The 22,801-nt window shown below is 41.5% G+C and overlaps 1 protein-coding gene across 5 annotated transcripts in view; it reads right to left on the bottom strand.

Moving 5' to 3' along the window:
• The window catches only part of IKZF2 (IKAROS family zinc finger 2), a gene marked incomplete at its 3' end in the record, with an annotated part of 108,555 nt that overhangs the window by 7,895 nt on the left and 77,859 nt on the right, over positions 1–22,801 (bottom strand). For all 5 annotated transcript variants that reach the window (XM_082312101.1, XM_082312103.1, XM_082312102.1 and 2 more), the window contains exon 5: positions 6,259–6,396. In XM_082312101.1, the coding sequence (XP_082168227.1) occupies positions 6,259–6,396 (138 nt within the window). The remainder of the gene's footprint in view (positions 1–6,258; positions 6,397–22,801) is intronic.

The following is a 22,801-nucleotide window of genomic DNA, read 5'->3' as shown; positions in this document are numbered from 1 at the left end:
GAGAGGCCAAGTCATTTGCAATATACGTCAAAAGTGTGATTCCACATGTAGCTCTTCCCACTGCTCTGCTGCCATGAATTTAATACATGGCCTAATTGTCCCACATTCATCTTCATAAGGTAGCAAGAGAAACCTGAGAAGGATCAGCCACTAGTCCATACGCTGATGGGACGGTTGAGGTGTAAAAAATTATCTGAGGAGAAGAATGGATGGCAGAGAAATAGAAACTGGGACTATCTTGCAAACAGTTCCTACGATTTGTAAACTGTGAGCAACCTATTGCATTCTCTGTATTAGATAAATCTTCCAGAGAAGTCACGGGTGGTATTGCAGATGTAGTAGAGAAGGACTGAAACCCACATCTTTTGCTAGTCCTCCTCTGGTCTCTCACTGTAGCAGCCTTTCGATACCTTCTCCCTGACACTGTGCCATAAATGAACACCACTAGCCTACTTTCCTCCCATGTAACTTTACTACCTTCAGGATCCTAATATGGAATAATCACTCTCCTGTTCTTAAACACGCAGCTGTTTGCTAGCACATAATATATGAGAAATGGGGTGATAAAAGCCTTGTCTTTGCCTTCTTTCTAGTAAGGAAGAGCAAATACCAGGCAATTACAAAACAGAGTATCTGCTCAGGTGAACTTCACAATTCAGACATTCATAAGAAGAAAACATGGCAATTTATTAATTTGATTCCATTTGTGCCTCTGCTGCTATGGAAAGCTGAGTACTTTGAGGCTTAGATCTACCATATGCTATAAAATGATTTACTGTGCTGCTTTTTTATTTGTACAGGATGCTCCCCCTGAGAAACACAATGGTTTCTCATTTACAAGGCAGTCCTGCTGGCATCAGTCAAAGAGAAGAAGAAAAAGCATAAATATGAAATGAATCTAATGTTGCAACAAAATGAGATGCAGTGTTCGAGTGACCTAATTAATGCCCAGTGCAGACTGGGAGGTCTGGAATACTTTAATAGCTAAGGCTAAATTTTTAAAGTTATTTAAATACTATGCTTGGTCAGGAGCTATCTGTACTAGCACTACTCAAGTATTTACTGAGGAGATTTTGGAAGAAAGGAAAGATTATGTCTGTTCATTTTCACTGGGAACTGGCATCTGACTGTCCTTTTGGCTTACCAAAAATAAGCATATGCATGCACATGCACACACACTCTGGATCCCTGCTCAGTGGCATTATCCATCTTCACTGCAATGGGCGAGGTTTGCATGTGAGTGTCACTTCAAGAATTCCCAGCCGTTGGCATACAGGACACATGAGGCTGGTGGTAGGGACCTAGGGAGCTGCAGAGGGCTCTAAATCCCTCCTAGGAAGACTTCCTAAAGGTATGCTGGCTTTGTAGGACTGTAATTTCCCACAAAATCAGTTGAAAACCTCCTGATTACTTTCAGAGCCATCTGATTAAGCTCCAAATGTAGCGACATTTGTATATCTTATAACAATTAAGTAATAATTAAATAATTCTACTGTTGGGCATATGCGTGTAAAATTTCCTAGACGGAATTTGAAACCTTTCTTCCATGAAAAATGAGTAGTGCTAAAAAAGACATCTGCTCTTCTCTAAGTCAGGCAAAAATTGTGCTTGGACTCCTTTTAAAAGTAAAATCATCACCACTTAAAGCATTTTCTTTCCTATCTTTCATGCTGCAAGCTCTTTTTCCCACCTCAGAACTCAACTCTATAATCCAGGGCATGGCTCTTTTGCAACAAACTCACTGAATCACACCAATATTTGTGTTACAAAGGGAATATGTTACCGGAATGTCTTTTGTTATGTAGATTTCCCGGGAGAAGGGAGAGATGGAAATAGCCCTTTTTCTGAAACCATTTAAATTGCATGCAAAACCGGACCAAACAGGTGAGATGTCACATTTTAGAAATCCAAAGAGTTAAGCTAAAGATCACACTGTCAATTCTAGATACATTAATTTTCCTTTCAATCTGAAAACATACAACAAAGGACAAATAGCTCAGCCTGCATAATTTTTTTGAGGAAAAACAAAATAAAAAAGGAGAAAAGCAAACCGATCACACACGACCAACAGTTATCACAAATCAGCTGCTCTGTGGTAGAAACTCATGTGTACACAATTACTCTCTGGTAAATGCAATTCCTTTTTTGTTGTATTTCATTGCACTTCATTGCCTTGGTAGTGGGAGCTACCAAAGAACAGCTAACACGTTATAACTAGCTTTGATACAGCAACTCATTTTATGCTGTGAACTTATGGTCTTAGCTCAGGAACGTTTGTTTTTTTTTTTATTCTAAAAATCAAGCGTCCAGTCCATGAAAAGCCCACACTTGAGTATGTTTGGATGTTCTTAATCAGCTATCAGGGTGTGCTCCTGGACTGCCCATGCAAACGTTTACCATCTCTGACACTGTTAATGTTCTCAATTGTAGTTAACACCAAATGTTGTTTCTAAGCCCAAACTCTCAATACACAAACCTGGATGGTCTTCAGAAGAAAGTCTTTATTTTCCTGAAGACACTGGTCTTTCAATCATAGTGCTCAAAGTGGCTATCTTTTAGTTTTTGTTTCTTAATTTGCAAGAAACCATACATACTATTAAAAAAGTTTATGCTGTTCCAGTGATGAAAGAATAGGGGAAAAAAAGAAGTAAAAAAATTACCCTGTGTGCATTTTGCTGATAAATACTTCTGTGTGCAAACAACAGACAGTGGGCTAAGTCTCAGCTGGTAGAAATTAGTATTACTCCATCAACCTCAATTTCCTTTCCAAAGCTCACAATATTCCTATTTTAAAAAAGTGTGTGTGCAGAGAAATGACAGGAAATATTCCCAAGGACCCTGCTGTGAAGTCTCCTGTGGGACCAGCATTTTAACGATGTTTTAAGCAACTATATAAGAGGGAAGGACACAAGGCCATTGTGTGTTTTATGTGGAGCCGGCCTTTGAGCCTCGCACAGCCTAGGGCTAGGCTTCTTTCTCCTTCTCCTAAAAAGAGTACCCTTCTCCACTCTACTTGAAGAATTTCTCTGGACTTTTTGCTTTGTGGAGATAGAGAAGAACATATAACTGGGTGTAAACCATAGCTAGCATTCACCATTTCTTCCTGTTCATTGCCGCATGTCATGTTCTTGGCATTCAGAGACTGTCACTTTTGTCACCCCCAACATGTCGCCAGGTAGGAGACCACAGACTAATTTCTACCTCTGGAGCCAGCACTGCTTAGCTGAGAATTGCCAACAACAAAGTCATGGGAGCTCTCTTGCAGCAGCCCTTGTGCTGAGCAGGGAACAGGACCTAGCCACAAGGAGAGGCAGCTCAGCAAGCAACCGGCATCCTGTGAGAGGATGGAGAGAGACCCGGAGACTTGTACATTCCTACCCACACACTGAAACTAGCCCTTCTTCCCCTCTTGTCCTTCCCCTTGTGGCTTTAGTCAAGTGATCTAGCCATCTGCAAGACAAAGATAATTAAAATTAAAGGCCTCATCAGGCCACAGCAAAAGCACCCAAGTAGATGTCTGTAGCATGCCTATAAACTGATCAACTTGAGCACAATGCTTGAAAAAAATCCAAACTCTCTAAGGGCTGCCTCCAGTTTTCTGGAACAATTCAGACCAATGGTAAACATTGGTCATATTGGTAGAGACCCAGCGCAGCCACTTGCATCCTTAAAGCAGGATGCCGGTAGGGATAAGAAAATATCCACCTCTACCTATTCTGTGCATAAGGGTGAAGTTGTGACCAGGAGTCACACCAAAATGCATTCAGAAGCTTCAAAACACTCAGCAAGAACAAAATACTTAAAAAGTATTTTGAAAGACAGTCAGGAAAACTTAAGCCCAATGTGATGCAAAATAAACCAACAATCAAAATCTCCAAAGCACGCATGCACTCACTCATCCTCAGGAATTCCCTTTCCATGTGTGACATGGGAGAGAAGGAAATTAATATGTTTTTCAGGGTTAGACTGAGACCTAACTTGAAGCTGAGTATCACTTGTATACTCTTCCCTGGTGTCTTTATAGTCCCAGGAGAAAGGACCTCTACAGGTTGGTGCTCATGACCCTCACTCCCATGCTGAGCTTCACAGGTGATGGAATGCTGGGATGTGAGGTGAGATTTATTACTGGTCCCAGCTGAATTTGGAGCTCCCTGTCACTGCCTGTCTTCGTTATGCCCTTGCTAAACAGCACAACGAACACAGTGCATCAAACATCCCTTAAACATTCACCAGGGGAGATTTAGGCTTATTTGCCCAGAGCAGAAAGAGGCACCAGTTGAATTCAAAGTGCTATTTTAAGTTAATTTTGTTGAGGAAAGTAAAGTGGTTGTGTGAACATTTCTATTTTAAGCCCAAGCAAAGTCAGTCAGGCTGTAAATAAAGAACTGTCCGCATGGGGTTTGCACTGGTTTAACTTCAGTTGGTAGAAAAATCAATGCAAGGTCAACTATTCCAGCTTCTTTGGGTAGACAGGGTTAAGGACTTACCCTTCTTGTCATAGCATTAAGCAGCTTCGAAAAAGCTTTAGATTTCCTCAGAAGTACACTATCAACAAGAGTAAAACCAATATTGGTAAATAACTGAATAATAAACCCAGAAGTTGAATGGAATTTGGGAAGATCCTCCACAACGTAACCTCTGAAACATCTTGGCTGTCATAACTGTTATTTCCCTAAGGAAAGGCTGACTGAAATCATCACCCAGTTGGTTAATAAGACAGGCACACCCTTGTAGAGTGAAGAGCGTGTATTTTGTTGGGAATGGAGTCGGTGGTTAAAATCCTACTATCAACTAAGCTCTCCATCTAACAGACCAAACACACAACAGGTGTCCTGCAAATAGCAAAGCCTTGAAATCAGTCTTTCCACTGACTTTTACAAGCGTAAAGTCAGGCCTAAAGCAGATAATCACTAACTGCAATGTCTTTAAAGTTACCCATTATATTTTAAATGTTGGTTTTAGTCTCCAGGGTATCTACAAAGATAGCAATTACTTAATAGAGCTGTATGAACATTTTGGCAATACATATTAAATACATTTGAATGCCTTTACAGGATTAAATTGTTCATGGAAAAGTACTCCTTAAAATGTTTTGGTGATTTTTTTTTCACCAAAAAATAGACCATATTAGAAATGCTGAATAGATTTTATTTCAGCTTGTAGTTTTATAGATTTTTAGAAATGACCTTTCAGAACTTTTAACACAATTAATTTCCAAATGAAGCCATAAGACTCCACTCAACAATGAAAGGCAAAATGGAAAAAAAAGAGGAAACATTCTTTCGCCTTTTCATTTACCTACCATGTAACTTTTTGCTATTCCTAGGTATATTGTAATTTTTAATCAAAATGGAAAACTTATAGTTTTTTATATTTTCTGATTGTTAAGAAATTTTAAATACTTCAAGTACCAAACATCTAAAGACAACTTTTAAAAGTTAAAAGGTGTTCAGTTTTAGAAGAGTTTCCAAAACACTAATTTTGAATGAAATTATAACAATTTTTGGACAGCTACCTTTTAGTATTTAGTGCTACAGATAAGCTTACAACCCTGCAGTCTGAGATATTATGCTCATTATCCATACCAATAGCTATGGAAATTTTTGAAAACAAATTCACAGAGTTTGACATTTCTTGCTTTCAACAATCTTTTTGGCAATCTTCAGTCTTTATGTATATTAACACATGCAGTGTTAGTTAACATATTAATACTAACACATGTAAATGCATATAAACATTTTTTTTTTTTTTGTTATAATTACTTTCATCAACACTGTTGAATTCCATTCCGCCCTGAAGATTTTTGTATCTATCCCCCCCTTGTTTTGGGATATAAGATAATATTTACAGGGAGTAGAAATAATGATTTCTGAATACCTCCACCCTTCTTATCTCTTGTAATTACCAGTCACTATCAGAAAGGAAGGGGAGAGGAATCATCCATTTTATACATGGCTTAGTTCATTTTTAGGGTAACTTTGCACAGGTGACTTTGCTTTATTTTCATGTCTGCATATTTATACATACTAAAAAGTGAAATACTGACTTTAAAAAAAAAAAATCAGCAAAACCAATGCTGTTAAATTGGATAAAGTGAGGATTTTAGCCTATCTTTTCTCCTCCTGCCTATCTGAGTATAAGCAATCTGTAAGATGGAAGTGATGCAAAGCTGAAAGGAAGGAAGAAAAACAGATGGAAAAAAAACCCGCAAAGAGATGCTCCAAGTCCAAGAGACCTCAAAAGGCGGTTTCCACCCACCATGGTGACTCATGACCTGCCCGGCAGCCTCCATACTGACATTCTGCAGATAGTTGTGGCAGCGTTCCTTGTGCTCCTCCAGCGAACTGCGCTGCTTGTAGCTCCGGCCGCAGTAGTTGCACTTGTGAGGCTTCCCCACTGCAGAAAGAACAAGAGCATTAGGTCAAATCCACTGTAGCCCACTTTTTGCTATCAAAAATCACACCTTTGCAACAAACAACTCTTGCAATGGAAAGACACCTAAGAAAGGTTACTCAAGTCCCAGACCTTTTTCCCAGCCCCATTTTCCCACCGCACACACCTCCTCCCACCCGCCGGGTACTTCGCCCCATCCGTTTTTCACACTAACGCGCAGTATCAGCAGAAGGAAAAAGAGGCGGACTTGTTGGTCGCAAAGCAAATAAACAGACGACAAGACGGGAAAACAAACCAAACAGCTGAATCACACCCCAGCACCGCCTGTGTGTCACCAAGTCTCGTGGGAAAGAAACTTCTGAGACATTTTGCCCATGGCACGAACAGTTGCCTTCACAAAAAACTAGCTGCCCCAGTGGCCTAATTCTGCTCCCAACTGCGGGGAAACCCATTACGTGACCCAGAGGAGTTGTTCTTTCACTGAGACAACTTTGCCAAAATTACTACGGGAAGGTTGGAAAAAAAGACAGACAACAGAAAGTAACTTCAGTAACAGCACTGTTACATGCCAGAACTGAGCTGCCACCAGTAATTCACAGAGACTGGATAATATTAAAATATATATTATATATAAAAAGAAAAGGACATATACAATGAAAATCAAGCCAGATGAATGCAAGACATAACTCCAATTTTTAATTTTTTTTTTTTGTTTCACTCAACAGAATTATGAACAAATGGCAAATGCCTCTCAATACATGCAAAACCTGGCACCAGATTATCATAAAGTATATTCCTTTCATAGCGTGTCATTAAGAAACCACAAGAATGGCCTAACCCAAGGCCAGAAACCTAGCCAGAAGTATATTTTGCCAAGCCGCGCTAATAAAGGTTTTTAATATAATTTAAACTTGTAGAACACGAACATTTATTCTCCAATAACAAAAGAGCTATTAAGTCAGTACTGCAAGTCTAGTAAAACACCATCGGCTGTGATTTTCAGAGCTGGCTGAGGGGTGGGGAAGGTCAAACTTCTTCCAGAGTTTTGAAAATCTTAGGTAAGAATTTTAGTTTCCGGCCAAAGAAATTGAGAACATCCTCTGTTGGATAATATGCATGTTTCTATTGGGTTTGTCCCAATATCAAAAGCTTTTCATGATCATTTACTTAACGAAATCCAAGCTGTAATAATTGCAGCCAAAATGCACCATCACCACTGGGATGGGAAAATGCATGCGAGTCTGCGGGGAGGACACCCGTAGTCAACAAGAAGCCAGACAGAGGGCTCCTTGCGTTGGGGCTGAAGCCCCAAACATCAAAGACCCAGAGTCAGGGAAATTCTCTGGGGCCTCTGCAGGACGAGCGCATACAACAGTGTGTGCCCCACATCACCTGTATGATGGAAGATGAAAAAGCCTGAGCCTCCGGTATCAGAGCTGGTCAAAAAATTTCAAACATTTTTGTCTCAGAGAAAAAAGGGAATTGGTGAAACGAACGCGTTTGCAGAAAGTTTCTGTTTTTCTCAAAAAGCATGTTTGTGTGTGCAGTTCAGTGACACAACCAACTTTTCCACCAGAGGAAAACAAAGCTGCCTTTAATAAGCATCCAAACTGTGGATTTATTTCTCTTTATTCAGAGAGCAGGCTTATCCTCAGGAAAGTATTGTCTCTTCAACTAAACAGTTGTTGCGGTCTTTATTTTATTTTGCTCACTAGCTTACGCTATTACCATAACTGGCATTGGTACTGGGAATCTCAGTGGAGGCAGAGTGTGAGGCTCATTATCATTCCCAGAGTAATTGCCCTTGACATGAATGATCTGGATCAAGCCTCAGCTCTTAAACATAAACCAGCCACCTCATTCCGGAAGCACCCTTAGGAAAACATACTGGCAGCTCCCTAGGATGGAAAGACTTTTATCATCACCATTACAATGCTTCATCATGCATCTAGATGGTATCAATGCCTGTCAGTCTGATGCCTTTATTAGAAGCTAACTTGGTGTCTAATCAAAAAAATCCAATGCAATTGAAGGGATTAAGTTAACCGAGCTGAAGCAGGGCTGAATTAGCCCACCTGGTTTGGCTACACCAGGTTATCAAGCACCTTAGATAAACTGTAAGATGCAAGGGAAGAGGATGATTGCTTTCAGCTATTCCAGAGGCAGCTACAATTAATTAAATATATTATCGTTTAGCACGGAGAAACATATTTCCCTACAAGGTCACAGTACCAAAAATTGATTCAACAATCAAAAAAAGTTGGTAGTACACCTCTTCAAATAGTTGCTGTCTGCATTGCAACAATTTCACAAACTATTTGCCCACAACAAGGCTGAGCTTTTCCAATGATGGTCACCTATCCAAATTCCATCAAATTTCAAGGTTCATAGAGATGATAAAAGCTAATGATAAAGGCACGATTTCTACATGCAATATGGGATTTGAAGAACGTAACTCCCCAAGGAAAGAAATACTCCAGCACACACGCTCCTTCCTCTGGGGAGAAGATAAGAGAACAAACAACATGTGACAAATGTTAGTCATGTTGCCTAATACACAACTGGAAGCTGCTCAGACACAACTGTGATGGACAAAGTTTGTGAGCTCCAGTTGAGTAGGATCAAATAAAACTCCCTTAGGTTCATTTCCAAATTCTGTCCCCCCTGCTCTACAGATGGAATCACATCACAGCCCCACATGTGTAAAATCTGATTTATACTATAAAATTACACAAAGTGACTGTGACTTGGGTTGCAGCACAATTGATGAGGTCAGGCCACAGTGGAATCAGTTCTGATAGCACCAGTTTGTGTCACCAGCAATTCTCACAACGCATTTGGAAAGAGGTGTGGCTAGCCGAGGTAGCAATATGGTCTGGATTTTAGAAACTTTGTCACTGTGACAAATGTCAAGTCATTGAAATAGCTGCAAATTTCCCCTCGTATTCTCAAAGTAACTACTGACAAAAAATATATATATTTGTGGATGTGAACGTTGCCAGTGCCAGTGTACATTTTTCCATATTTCATATTACCCAATAGAAAGCTGTAGAAGTGCATTAGAGAATTCAATTCCGGTGATCTCCTCAACAGCATACTTTGTTCCACATAACAAACCACCGTAAGAAACCACATGACTGCCAAGAGATATTTCAGCCTTTGTCAAATACTGTATAGTAGGTAAATGTTAATAGTCAAAATTTGCCCCCAAAACACGTGGCTTGCAGTACTGGGCACAAGCAGTCTTGGTGTATAGGCCACTGACTTGAAGGCAAAGAGTTCAACAGTGCTATAGCCTACCAAAACCCTCTCCAAGCCCCCACTAAAGGCAGCACCATGGAGCCATTTCCACAGTGAAGCCACTCAAAGTTTGGCTCAGCTTGCTTGGTATGAAGCTGCCTTCTCCGAGATCCTCACTGAAGACCATGGTACATTGACACCACATTCGGCATTGCATGTAATCACCACTGCCAACGGTAGCGGCACTCAAGCAAAGGCAGTTTGGAAATCCCTGGTTTGGGGTTATTATTCCTTTATCACCTTTTCAGGGTAAGCAATCAGATAAAAAATTACCATCACTCATTCTCATAGAAATGACACAATACAGTGAGTGCAAACAAGCCCAAAATCTTGAGAAATCTTCAATCTGTTGTTAAACTCGGAAAGACCAGGGCACTGGGCAAAACCCAGCGGCCATACCTATGAAACAGCTAACTTGACAAACATAAAAAAACACTTTATATTTCTTACTGAAATGTCAGAATTTCCACGCATTTAAGCTCAGATTCATACAGATGACAATGTGGCACAGAAAACCCACAGTGGAGTCTCAGCCTCAAATGGAAAATATTATGACAGTCACAGTGAAAAAGACATTTAAGTTTGAAGCACAATTTTTACCATGAAACAGGTAAACCACTCGTCGAAATTCACAGAGAAACGGAGTTTGCTTGTGAAATCAAAATGCTCATGTGGAGAGAGGAGGGGGAAGAGGAGGAGGACATAAAAGGCAAGGTGCTTCTGAGTTAGGAATACTTTGAGTCCTGTGGGTGAACTTTGATAGCTGAGAAGTCTGCGTGCAGCGACAATGAGATGGTGTAACTCTAAGGTCAATATTCAAGACAGAAAGCAGACTTAGGCCTAGGGAAACTTCTTTAAAGTCATAAAAAAAGGTCAGTGAAAGAGAAAGAGCCCGTAAGGCATTCACACAGCATTTTGTTCTCAAAAGAGATGGGAGTGCATAGCAGAATATAAAGTAAGTCAAAGGGAAATAACGAGGCATCCCAGGTAATACCTTGCCATAAGCATATAACATAAGAAAGGCCTACAGAACAGGTTAAGAGCAACGATACACTTTGCTGAGCTAAAATCCTGCCTCCATTAAGACCAATGACAAAAGATGCACCGGTTTCAGCAGTCAGGATTAACTACTCCCACATTTCCCTATTTCAGGTACCATGTTCTCCTCTGCAGCAGCACAGAGCAGAACTCCTTCCCATCCACCTGCCCGTGTCCCGAGTCCCTGCAACAGCTCAACCGCTAACGCAACCAGCTCATACAGAAAAGGGCATTACTGCGGCTGTGTGACGTATGTCAGCCCAATCCAAGGACTAGAGACTTTGCACTGAGCTTTGTACCAGACTTTTATTGTTTTTGCGTTATTGCCCCATCAGGGACTTGGAAGGGAAGCCAGCCAAGATTCCTGAACTAAGTGTCCATCTGATGTAACTACTTTCGATTTGAGGAAGTCCCTCTGATAGCAGCACACCGAGCGTGACTTATTTCTGTAAAATCTGAACTCCCACTCGGCCCCTAGCACCCCAGAGCTGGAAGAAACCCCAGTACTCTCCAACTGAAGCTTTCTGAAGCAGCACTGAAGAAGTTAAAATGTTCTTTTGGGCTGATACTTACACCTATCAGTGAGGTTGCAGAATTACCAGTCACGACCATAACCAGTATTAATTCATTATTTCTTCTTTCTTCCCTAAAACTGGAAGATGCCTGGGAGAGGGGAACTGTTTTGCAGTTACACAGTGCCTACCACAAAGCAGCCCTTTGCCTTGAATAGGACTTACCACAGTAAGATCAGTTTTAACACAGAGGTAGGAAATACGATTAAGGCACTGGGTTGGGACTAGAGAGCGTAGGGTTCAACTCTTAGTTATGCCACAAATTTTGTGACTGCAGGCAAGTTATTCTGATTTTCTGTGCTTCAATTATTCATACATATGATTAAGGTAATAATTCCCTTCTTCACAGTGTGTAAATGAATTAATGCACTTTGTGAGATGCACAGAGGCTAATTTGGTGAAGCTCACACAAGTAGGCAGACACAGAAAAATATGGCCGGTATCTCTACTGAGAAATTAAAGACTTAATAATACACTGTGATTTTATTAGATATGGGAGTGAACACTAAAGAGCGGGAGGAGATATTTAGGATGGCACAGAGTAGACGATCACGCAGGAATAAGAAAATCAAATCAGAAAAAAAAAATAGGTGGCAATTGAGGCAATTTGCAGGCATGGTGCCCTTTCAGGCCATGAAACGGTCAGCGCAGGGAACCGTAAAATGCCCCTGAGCTTGGTGACATTTAACACCACACAGGACAAAAACACCAGAGTGTGCAATAGTCACAAAAAGGTGGATATAATAGCTGCTACGGTCCTTCCCACCTCCAGCTTCCCCAAGCTGAGGAAGCAATCGTCAGAGCCAGGGAGAGCCGAGGCAGCGCTGTGGTTTCAGCAGGAGGGCTGAGGCTGCAGAGAGGCGACACACGGTCCCTCCGGTTCGCTCCTGTAATTAAACAGCACACTTTGGCTTTTCTAGAGCTGCCTAGCTCAAAGCTTCACACACAGAAATATTTACATGAATAATAGACCCCTGAACGAATTAATCACAAAAAAAAAATTAGTGAGACCTAAGCCCATGCTGCCTCTGAGCAGCACGTAGCTTTGCAAAGGAAACTGCCTCCCACTCCGATGCTGTATCTCGCTGCTGTGCTTAATGACTGTAAATGTGTTCATTGAAATTCATGGGGGCTCTTTGATTTGTTGCCTTTTTTTTTTTTTTGCCTGGGAGATTACACACATACACGCAATAATCGGCATATACTGGAGGCTCAGAAATAACAGCAAGTCCCGCAGCTAACCGAAGATTGTCCAAGATGACCTGCACGCAGAAGTCACAACATGTAAACATCTAAAACAAGGCTCCAGGCTGCTAGAGTACACAAACACACAGACTTGCAACACACGGTGTCAAGTACCTCCACTTCTGAGCGCCCAACATGTGTCATCTTAAAGCAGTCTGATTTCCAAAAAGAATCAAATCTCTTAACAACATTATGAAAACTTTGCCTTAATCTTTTAATGCTTGCCAGTCCAAGCGGAAGCAGCAATACCTGGGGTAAGTTTCATGGGATGCAGATACACTTCTGGACCTCATGGAGTTCTGATGTCTCCATTCTACAAGCACTTTTTAGATTATCATACTTTGGGCCAAGTATTAGGGTTCATGAGGTCATGTGATAAAGGACGGGTTCACTAGATCGTGTGGTAGAGGAAACCATACAGCTAGATCTGTGCTTAAAAAGGTTTCTGGACACTCTGGACACCTCAAAATGTTCAAAAACCAAAATGCAGCACTACAACAGGAGAAGCCTATATACATGCCATTAAGCAACTAGTATTTTCTTGATTTGGAGCTTGAAATACAGCACTTGACTCACTTCATGACCTCATGGCCCAATGCCTCTTAGTAAAGATTATTATCAATTGCCTATTGATATATATGTGGCTATTCAACATTTTGCGAGCCTCCCAGCAAATGAAAAATGGCTTGCCCTGACTTTTTGCACAGCGGCAGTCAATGATAAGTTATTTCTGTGGACAACTATCACGTACCCTTACAGTGGCCCTGTGCAGCTAGCAGTGAAACACCACTAGATGCTCGTGGTACATCAGCACACAGTAAAACAATGGTAAAACATTGCACCTACACGCCCTTTGTTTTCTAGGCATGCCTGCCTTTTTTATAAATATCTCCAGGGCACAAACCAGCAGCCTGACACCTGCATCTACCTGCCAGTTGTTTACAGTATTGTAAAATAAGCGGCTAGCAGTGAAATACTGTACTAGCGTTCAGTCCTCCCTTGATCTTCTGCAGCAAGCAGTATTAAACATCAGAATATATATAAACTCCGAAGACTTTACCCGTGCTACATTTTGGCTAGAACAGACTACAAAAGCATGCACATGCACATGCGGAAAACAAGTAAATACACTAGTCAGGACAAACTTTCAAGCATCTCTACCTTCTCTACATATAAAAACACAGGCCAGAATCTGGTGTAAATCAATAAACATTAGTGCTCGTGTACAACAGCTAAGGGGTTGGGGTCCTTATTTGTACCTTCAAGGCGGTTCTGTCTGCAGCCTTTTATTACTTTAGTAGTTCATTACAATTTATCTTGCAGCTTCTGGTGGCTTTGTTATTTAATCTGATTCATCAGATTGTGTTTATTTATTAACTGATCTACAGGATTTTACAGATAAAACAATGTTCCAATCTGCCACAAGGGTTATAAATAAGTAGGTGGCATTTTTGTGCCAGAAGTTTAAGAAACAAACAAACAAACAAACAAACTCCTGTTTCATTGGCACAGTCACGGAATTACTGAAATCATAGAATCATTAAGGTTGGAAAGGACCTCTGAGATCATCGAGTCCAACCTGTTAACCTAACTGCCTGGTCCACCTCTAAATCATCTCCCTAACCATCCAGATACTTGCAGGGCTCCTGCCACACTCTTGCAGCACCCATTAAACAATTAAAAACAGAAAAACAAGAATCTTACACCCCATTTTCTTTCTTTGCAGCACAGAAGACAAACAGTTCACTTTGTAGGTTTGCATGCCATATCCATGTATGTGTGAAAACTGAAGAAAAATGTACGTGTCTATGTGAAACCATGCAAATAAATTACGTAGTAAATAAAGGAAAACACAGATAAAGGACACTAACATTGTATTTAGTTCTGAAAAAGATGAAATCCATGGATACTTGCTCCAATTCTGTGTCTCAAGAAACATATATTGCAACAGATAGAAGCTCTCCTCATGTATTTCTCTTGGCTTACCTTTATTTCCTTCAACATGAGAGCTTCAAAGCTGGCCAATGGCACTTGACACTCATTTTTATTTTATATTAATGGCAACGGAGCTCTCAGATCCCCCCATATATATCTGAAAATCTCAAGTGCAAATGTTCTGCACTTGCGCTGTGAGGCCACTGAGCCAGGCGCACTGTCCTTATCCCATACCAACATGTCCCACTTCTCCAGGCACCCCGGCACTGGTGAGGTTCCCAGGGATTTACACCAACTCTGAAATGGTTAAATACTATTAAAAAGGGACTCTGTTTAAATAGCACTCTAGTGGTGAGATAAACTAACAAAACCCAGGAAGTCCACAAAATAACTGGGTGTTTTATCACCTGGCCAGCTTCAAAATTGCTTAAAGGCAGCCAGATTTACAGCAACATACTTTCAAAGGGGGAGAGGCCCTGCAATGAATATGACAGAGGTGACTTCAGAAAGGAGCCTCCTCCCTGAAATGCCTCCGCACTATCTGGATGTGGGTGGGAACCAGCTTAAGATGGAGGTTAAACCTTAACTGTATGTACTGGCTCTGTACTTTCCACTCCGCTTCAGACCTTTAATATTATATTGAAGTTGACTTGATAAGTGGAGGGTTAATTGGTTCACACGACAACCCTTCCAAAATACGCTCGTTGGCTTCTCTTCATTTTAACCCTGCTCCTGGGACACAGTGAGTAGGAAAAATGAAAACAAGTTTAGGTTGGCCTGTTGTTCTTCTCTGCCCTGTCCTGTCCGCTCCCCGTCAGTGCCACAGCTCAGCAGGAATTTAAGGAGGTGACTGGAGACCCACACGTCATCACAAGCTGAGCTCCGCAACGACCGACTGCAGGCGGAGAGGAACAGCTCACACATGCCGTGCAGGGTGTGGGTACCCCAGTGCAGATCAGGAATGCTGCTGGACAAACACTCCCTTGAGAAGTACTTCTGTTTGTTTTGGTTTTTTTTCCCCCCTCTTTGGATAAAACAAGGGTAGATGTTGGGCCAGATTTGTAGGTGGTATCAATGGAAGTAATACCCTGAAGTCAATTTACATCAGCTGCTTACAGTTTATATTTATTCCAAGTACTATCCCTTTGCATATCTTGCAGAAGCCCTTTAGCATTATAAAGCCAACAGAATCTATGAGTTATTTGAAGCAAGCAGTGCCAAACATAGCGTTACCAGTTACATTATACTGTATAAACAAAGGGAGACAGACGGAATACGACATTTAACTTTCACCATAGCACTATATAGCTTTCTTCTGCATAAAACCACTGAACAAGCCCTTAACTCTAGCTCATTTCTTTTTATCCTGTGGCAATGAGTTCCACCGTTCCACCTAAAGGCTCCTGCCCGAGAAAAAGCATTTCTTTCAGCACCTGACACCTTTCAAATTTATGTCTCATATTAGGAGATAGGAAGAATGTGCTCCAGTTTCCTTTTACATAAGTAAGTTTTCCCTTTTCTTGTCACTGTCAGAAACAAAGTTTTTGGAAACAGACTATTAAACAGCAAGCTGTCATGCAGGTAATAGCAACATGGGAAGAGTAATATTGACAGCTCCTCTTCTTTTCCCAACCACTGAAGTTGGGAGTTTTCGCTTATTTTGATCAAGGCCAGCAGTGAAGGGAACATTGCTTCCAAAAACAGGTCAGACTGTGAAACTAATGGGCTCCTTTGGGACATGAAAATTTTTATTCATACTTTCCTTACTGCCCAAGAACCACTGTGGCCCATGCCTTTGTGTTACCCTCATAAAGATCTGCTGTTCAAGCACGTGGTTTTGTCATGTCTTACACAGATGTCAAATGAGGGCAAACAGAAAAAGAGCTGACTGACTCCTTTTACCTACGCAGTTTTTGTGTCTCCTCCTGTTGCTCTCTGTCTGACAACATATGTATTTACCACCAGTGTTACAGAGGAGCTTGAAATAAGGGTGGGACTTTTTTCAAGCAGACAGTGCTGAGCCAAGCTGTGCTGGATACTTTGGAAAACCTCATATGCTAAAGGCTCCTCCAGGACGAGGCTTTTTGGGCCAGCCCGCTGCTCCCAAATGCTCTTCCCAACACCCAGAGCATTTAATCCAGCTTCATCAAGACAAATGAATCTGCTGCCACCAGGGCTGGACAGACGCCTCCTTTCCCCATCACGCTCGTCACCAACACTTGTGGTCTTCACTGCTCCACATTCAAAGCTAGGCATAGTATTTGGCAAGGGAAGTCAGGACCATTTTGTATGAAAGCAAATTCTTAGCACAACAAAAATTAACAGTAAAGATATCTTTTAAAGGATGATAGGATCCTTTAACTCTCCGAGAGATGAATCTGGGATACTGAACTGCTTCTGTTCTAGCGCAAACCTCTACATCAAATGTCTCTCTCTAACATATAGCTATAATAATCTTCTCTGGGTAATAAAATTCAGCGATTCCTGTTAGCCTCAATATCTTTCCTAGATGTATTTTTTTTTTTGTAACACAAAAAATAAATAACAACAGTGCCAGAGAACTTCCTAAAACCCAGGATTTTTTAGGTTTGCTCAGTGGAGAGAATGAGAAGGGAGGGAGGGAGGAAGGAAAGATTTGGGGTTTTAGGATGTTTCTTTTTTGGTGCAATTAGTTTTGCACTACAAGCTCTGGATAGACTCAGAAACTGTTATAGTGGCTGAAAGGGAGGCAGACAAAATGAAAGGAAATTAAATATGGGTGTGAAATTAAACCAAAAGGAAGAAAAAGAAGAGAAGGAAAGAAAAAGCTTGGGCTGAAAGTAAAGACAGAAAAGCCAGAGAACACAAAACAGAGCTCTCAACATCCAGAAGTACTTCAAAAAGGTTTCCTGTAAAAACAGGGAATTTAGGAAACTCTGAATGTACTTAACTGCATTCCTTGATGAAAAAAAAAACAAACAAAAATTCACACTAAAGGGTCCACTAGGCTATTAAAAAGAGGTGATTTCTCCGAGAGGTCTGAATCAAGAGTGAAAGAGTGTAAAACTTCTCATTTCTCAGTGCCTGGGAGAAGAAAAATCTCTTTTTCTCATTTTCTGACATCTATTTTTTTTTCTTTGTGTGTGGAGAATCTTGTAACTGAGTCAGCAGACAGGGATATAGGACATCTGGGTTCATTCCTAACGGCGACACTGATGTCTTGAATGCCTTTGACAAGTCCCTTTTTGTCTGTACTCTAGGTTCATCCTCTGCAGAAGGTGGTTGGGCAGTAAACCTTGCTGTCTTCTTGTCTTGGGCTTGAACAATCTAAGAAATGACTGTCTCTCACTATAAGTTATATATTACCTGACACAAAACGGTCCTTCCCCTTCTTTTCACCAATGGTGCGATCCTATGCAAGGGACTATACACCAGCCAGGCCATACTCATCCTGGACTTTATGCTGATCAAAGCAGAAATCTCATGCATCTCAACGAAAACTGTACTTGCAGTCTCCTGAAGTTGGCTCATCATTAGCCCTTGGGACAAACTCATTGCTTGTAAAAGACTAATGATATGAACATAATGGATACATTTTTCACAATATAGCTAACGTGGACATTTTACTGTGGCACGTAAAAGTCAAACAAAGCACTTTTCCTGGTGGATGATCTATTCTTTGAAGCTGAACAGCTTCATTCCAAAAAAAACATGCCAAAAATCCATCCTTTGATGCTGCTCAATGGAAATGCAGCTATGGATAGAGACAGACCTGATCCTACAGCGTTACCAATACCTGCAGTTTCACCTAAGTCAGATACGATACTATGCTTTCCTTCATCTCCAGCTCCTGGAGTCAGGTGACCAAAGAGAAAAGTTAGCTTGCATGTTTTCTCACTCCCTCCCCACTCATGAAATAAATATCATAAGGTAAATAAAAAGGCCAATTTATCACCTTTCACTCTCCTCATTTGTAAGTGTCTATGATCTGGGGGATCCAGATTAATGATTTTTTAATTCCTGGGGTTAGAAACACATCAATAGTGTACACTCTGAGAGGAATCATGCCAGTATCAATGGAGTTTCTTCAGATTAGTACAACTACAATTGATATCAAAAGCTCAGTCATTTTGTTTGAAAACACTTTTGGAAACACCTATCTTCCTACTGCAAATTTTCCACTCTCCTGTGGTTTTAAAATCCAGTGGGGTTAAGATGGCTTTTTTCCCTAAATGTGCTCTTACTTATGCCTTAAATAATTTCCCTATTCCATCCTGGTGTTTTATAGGAAGAAAACTAACATTATATGTGAATCACAGAATAAAGTGCCTCCTACAAAAGACATCACTCTATTAGGAACATATTTTAAGTGGCACATTCACTATGCATTTAATTTTCATTTACAGTATGCGCTCTATACTCAGCACTCTGCCTGTATCAGTTTTTGTTTTCATAACCTATTCCTGACACCTAACAAGAACTGGGAGTGCTGCTCCAGGATTTGGCAAGAAGGAACAGGTTGTGGATGAGCAGGTTTCTCTGACTCACCTACACGGATCAACAAGGAAAAATAAAAGGGAGAGGGTGGAGATTGCAAACGGGGGGGAGGAAGAAAGAGAGAGAGGGAGAGAGAGAAGTGATGTGTTCCTTTGGATGCAGTGTGTAACGCAGCTGGCAGACTGCCTGCTCGTGGTGCCACAGAGTTCCAGACATGCCAGTCCAGCTGACTCAGCTCTTCGGAAGAAGGAAGGGAAGGGAGAAATTTCACAAACGTTTCTGATATCTGAGGGATGGGGATCGCTAGGCTCTCCTCGAGGATCTTTGAACCTGTCTTTCACACCAGGGACTCAAGCGGTGTCCCCAGAGAGGTATTAGAGAGAGACACTGACTCGATTACCTTGTACAGATCTGCTTATGCTCGTATCAAATCATGCCTCTGTGGTTGTTGTAAAATTCAGCAGCACAGCTTCATCCCACAAACCAGAAATGTCAGGCCTTTCCTAGCCAAGGCTAGCTGCTCTCAGACAAGCCACTGTCTCCAAGGAGACGAACAAAATGCATGCACATGAAGGGTATCCAAGTGAGAGAGAGTCTATGGGCCATGTCGCTTTTCTATATAAAAATTTCATCATCAGATTCTCAGCAGTGTATCCTTTGCATGTGATTTATTTTCTAGGAAGAGCTTGAAGCCCTTAAATAGTATGGGCTCTGCCTACCTGTGAGACCAACTCTATCCCACGATACAGTATCGTGCCATAGGCAGCTCAGAACAGCCCTGGTCCTGTTTGGCTGGGGGGAGACTATGTGCTGTCCTAGATTCCACTCCAAACTGAAGAGGCAGGAGGAAGAAAGTACCTACTTCCCAGCAAAAGGAACAGAAACACAGGCTAACGCCCAGACTGTCAAAGCCCCTGATTCTTGCCAAAATCAAGCAGACCTCAGTGCTTTTGAAGATAAGAGCCATGGTGAACTGGGCCCAAAATCAGCACTAGGATGAGCTTGTCTTAATTTTCTGGTCAGGATCCTCACCACGGGCCGTCGACTGCCTCAGAACACATGAGAGCATTCATGCCTGTCTTGCTGGAAGGGAGGGAAAGCACATGCGCTTGGGGAGCACATTCCCCCGTTCCTTAACACAGAGTAGCTGGCTCTCTGGGCAGGAGGAGTCTCAGGGCGGCAGCAGCATCCCGGGGAACTTTGTTGCCTTACATTGAAAATCCTACTGAATTACACTGCCCCACTGATCCCTCACAGCGCTTCCCACAGAGGTACAGCAACTCTTGCATTTTTAATACAAAAAGAACGAACAACCTCTAAGTAGAGGGTTTTCTGAAAGTGAGTGCTTTGCAGCGTACAGATAACTGTGTGGTTGGGTAGCGTCCCAGCCAGGTGCTCTTTGTCAAAGTTTCAATAGGCAGGGCCTCAACAGCATTTCTCCAGCTTCAGGAATGAAGATAGAGATCTTGACTCTCTGTTGCAAGGCACGGGAGGGAACTTGGGGCACCCTGTCTGAAATCAACGCAGCACAGTTATGCAAAACATGTGTGCAACTGGCATCTCTTGTGTAATCCTGGCTGTAATCAACCTCTCTAACCACTCCAGAAAGGAAGGAGGGGCAGAGGGTGGAGAAAGTTCACACTTAGATCAAATAAAAAATGGGAAAATATCCAGAGAGCTTGAGTCAGGTAAAAACACTCTCATGGTTTCCCTCTCATGGGAAACCTCCAGGACAAGTTTCCTTGAACTTCACGCAGGGTTATAAATAGGAGGAGAGTCACACAGAGTTCAGTACAGGTTCACTGTAAAAAAAATCTCGACATTCTAATTTTCCTTCTTGAGTGATATCCATCAATATCTTAGCTGTAAGCCAATTCATAATTACAGGTTGCTGAGAGCTCGGGAGAATATATCAGTAGCAGCTTTCTGCAGCTCTGCTATGGTGTGGTGTTAACTGGGTTATTTTATTCCCCTTTAGTTTCTCTTGGCTTCCTTTCCAGGTGGCAAAAATACCTCTCTTACACTTTAAGGCACTCATATATTATCAAAAATGTCAGTGGCGGTTCTCCATTTCGCACTGCCCCACAAAACAACTCTGAGATAGCAGTGAAAGATGGCCTCAAACCACTGTTTGATTCCAAGCTCAAACTTTATCAACCTGAAAAGTTTCACAAACTCCTTCAAGAATCGACAAAGGCCAGCTCCAAATGCTGGATCTCCTTTCCTCAGAGGCAATATGCAAAAGCTTTTTGCCCTTGAAAATACTTTTCTCAGGGGAAAAAAAAAAAAAATACTGTTTTCCTCCTTAGAGCTGCTGTGGTATTTTGCTGCTCAAACAGAGTACGTGCAAGAAGTGGTCTTGGTTTTGCTGAGACGTGGCTTCGTCAAGTCAAAACCATGTTCTCATCTCAAGTGCACGAGAAATCTTTCAGTCACCTCTTGGATCTCTGTTCTGCAAAAACCACTGCAGCTACCTCAGAAGACTGCCTCTGGAGCAGGAGGACTCCTGATGCAATGCACCATGTCCCTCAAGCTTATTCTAATGCAATGAGACACCCAGCTCCCAAAGACAGTCTGGAGCCTGGCCTTGCAATGCCTGTGTTTACAGCTGCACCTTAAATTCCGGTTTTGTACATACATATGCCAACTCGAGCATAAAAATACTGGATTTGTGAAACAATCCCTGATGACAAGGAAAACAAGGCCAAAAGAGGCCTCTATAGCTTGAACTTAAAGGAGCAAAGGACTACATGTCTTTAAATACCTAAGCTACTAGACCCTCACCTGCCAGCCTGTCCATAGTAGTTCTGGTGCAGAAAGACAAGTAATTCACATGAAGCTACCTTGGTGCTTAGGTACCTGAATTTGAAAATTGGGTCTCATAGGATTTTTTTTCATATTTCATTTTCCCATCACTGAAAAATGGATAACAACGAGGCAACAACACATACCCACTTCACACAGACTTTGGGCTGATTAAATAGATAGGGTTCATAAAAGAAACAAGATGCAAAAATTGCAGGCTAAGTAGTAAGTCCTTTAGCATTATTAATAATCACCTCACTATTGTGTCTAAGATAATCACGCTGGTATCAGGGTATAATACCTCAGTGGTTATGGTAACAATACAAAATTATTATTCCTTCCACTTTGTAATTATCTCATTTCACTATTGCACAAAGGCTAAGTAAAACTAAGGAGATAATATGCAATGCTATGCAGCAGGGGCACCAGCAGCACTGGAATACTCTGCTACATACTTACATGACCTTCATTGCAGCAATATGTGTGTGCCTTGCAATCATTTCTGCATCCTGCCCTCTCATCACCATGACAAGGTTGAGAAGTGCTCTTTATTTCGATTTCACTGACAGGCAACTGAGGCAGAGACGAGGTTAAGGGGTCTGCATCTGTATTGGCCTGTGTTTCCAAAGTGTAAAATGACTTCACAATTTAGGTCCCTCATAAATGAGTGAATAAGAGTAGCAAAAAAATTCAAAATTAGTAATAAAAGGAGATGAGAAGACTGGAAGATAAAGACAGACGAGAACAGAATCAATGCCAGACATATGACTACAGCCTACCACAGTGTAAACTGAGCACAGGAATTACTCACAGTCACACAAGACTGTTAGGAAGAGCAATAATCTGCAGCAAAAGAAAGGATAGTTTAGGTTAAATATCAGGATGAGAGTCACAGCTATAAAAAGCAGATGGGAAGTGGAATTGTCTCCCTAGGGAGGCGACAGAAACACAGTCTCTCTGGATGTTGAAAAAACAGGTTAGGCGTGCTGTTTAGGATGACTGCTGCTTTATATGCAGAAGTCTTATCACATTCATCT

This window comes from Platalea leucorodia (assembly GCF_965183815.1).
Source record: "Platalea leucorodia genome assembly, chromosome: 5".
NCBI lineage: Eukaryota > Metazoa > Chordata > Aves > Pelecaniformes > Threskiornithidae > Platalea > Platalea leucorodia.
The sequence above is the reverse complement of the archived record's forward strand: the minus strand, read 5'-3'. Positions and strand labels throughout refer to the sequence as shown.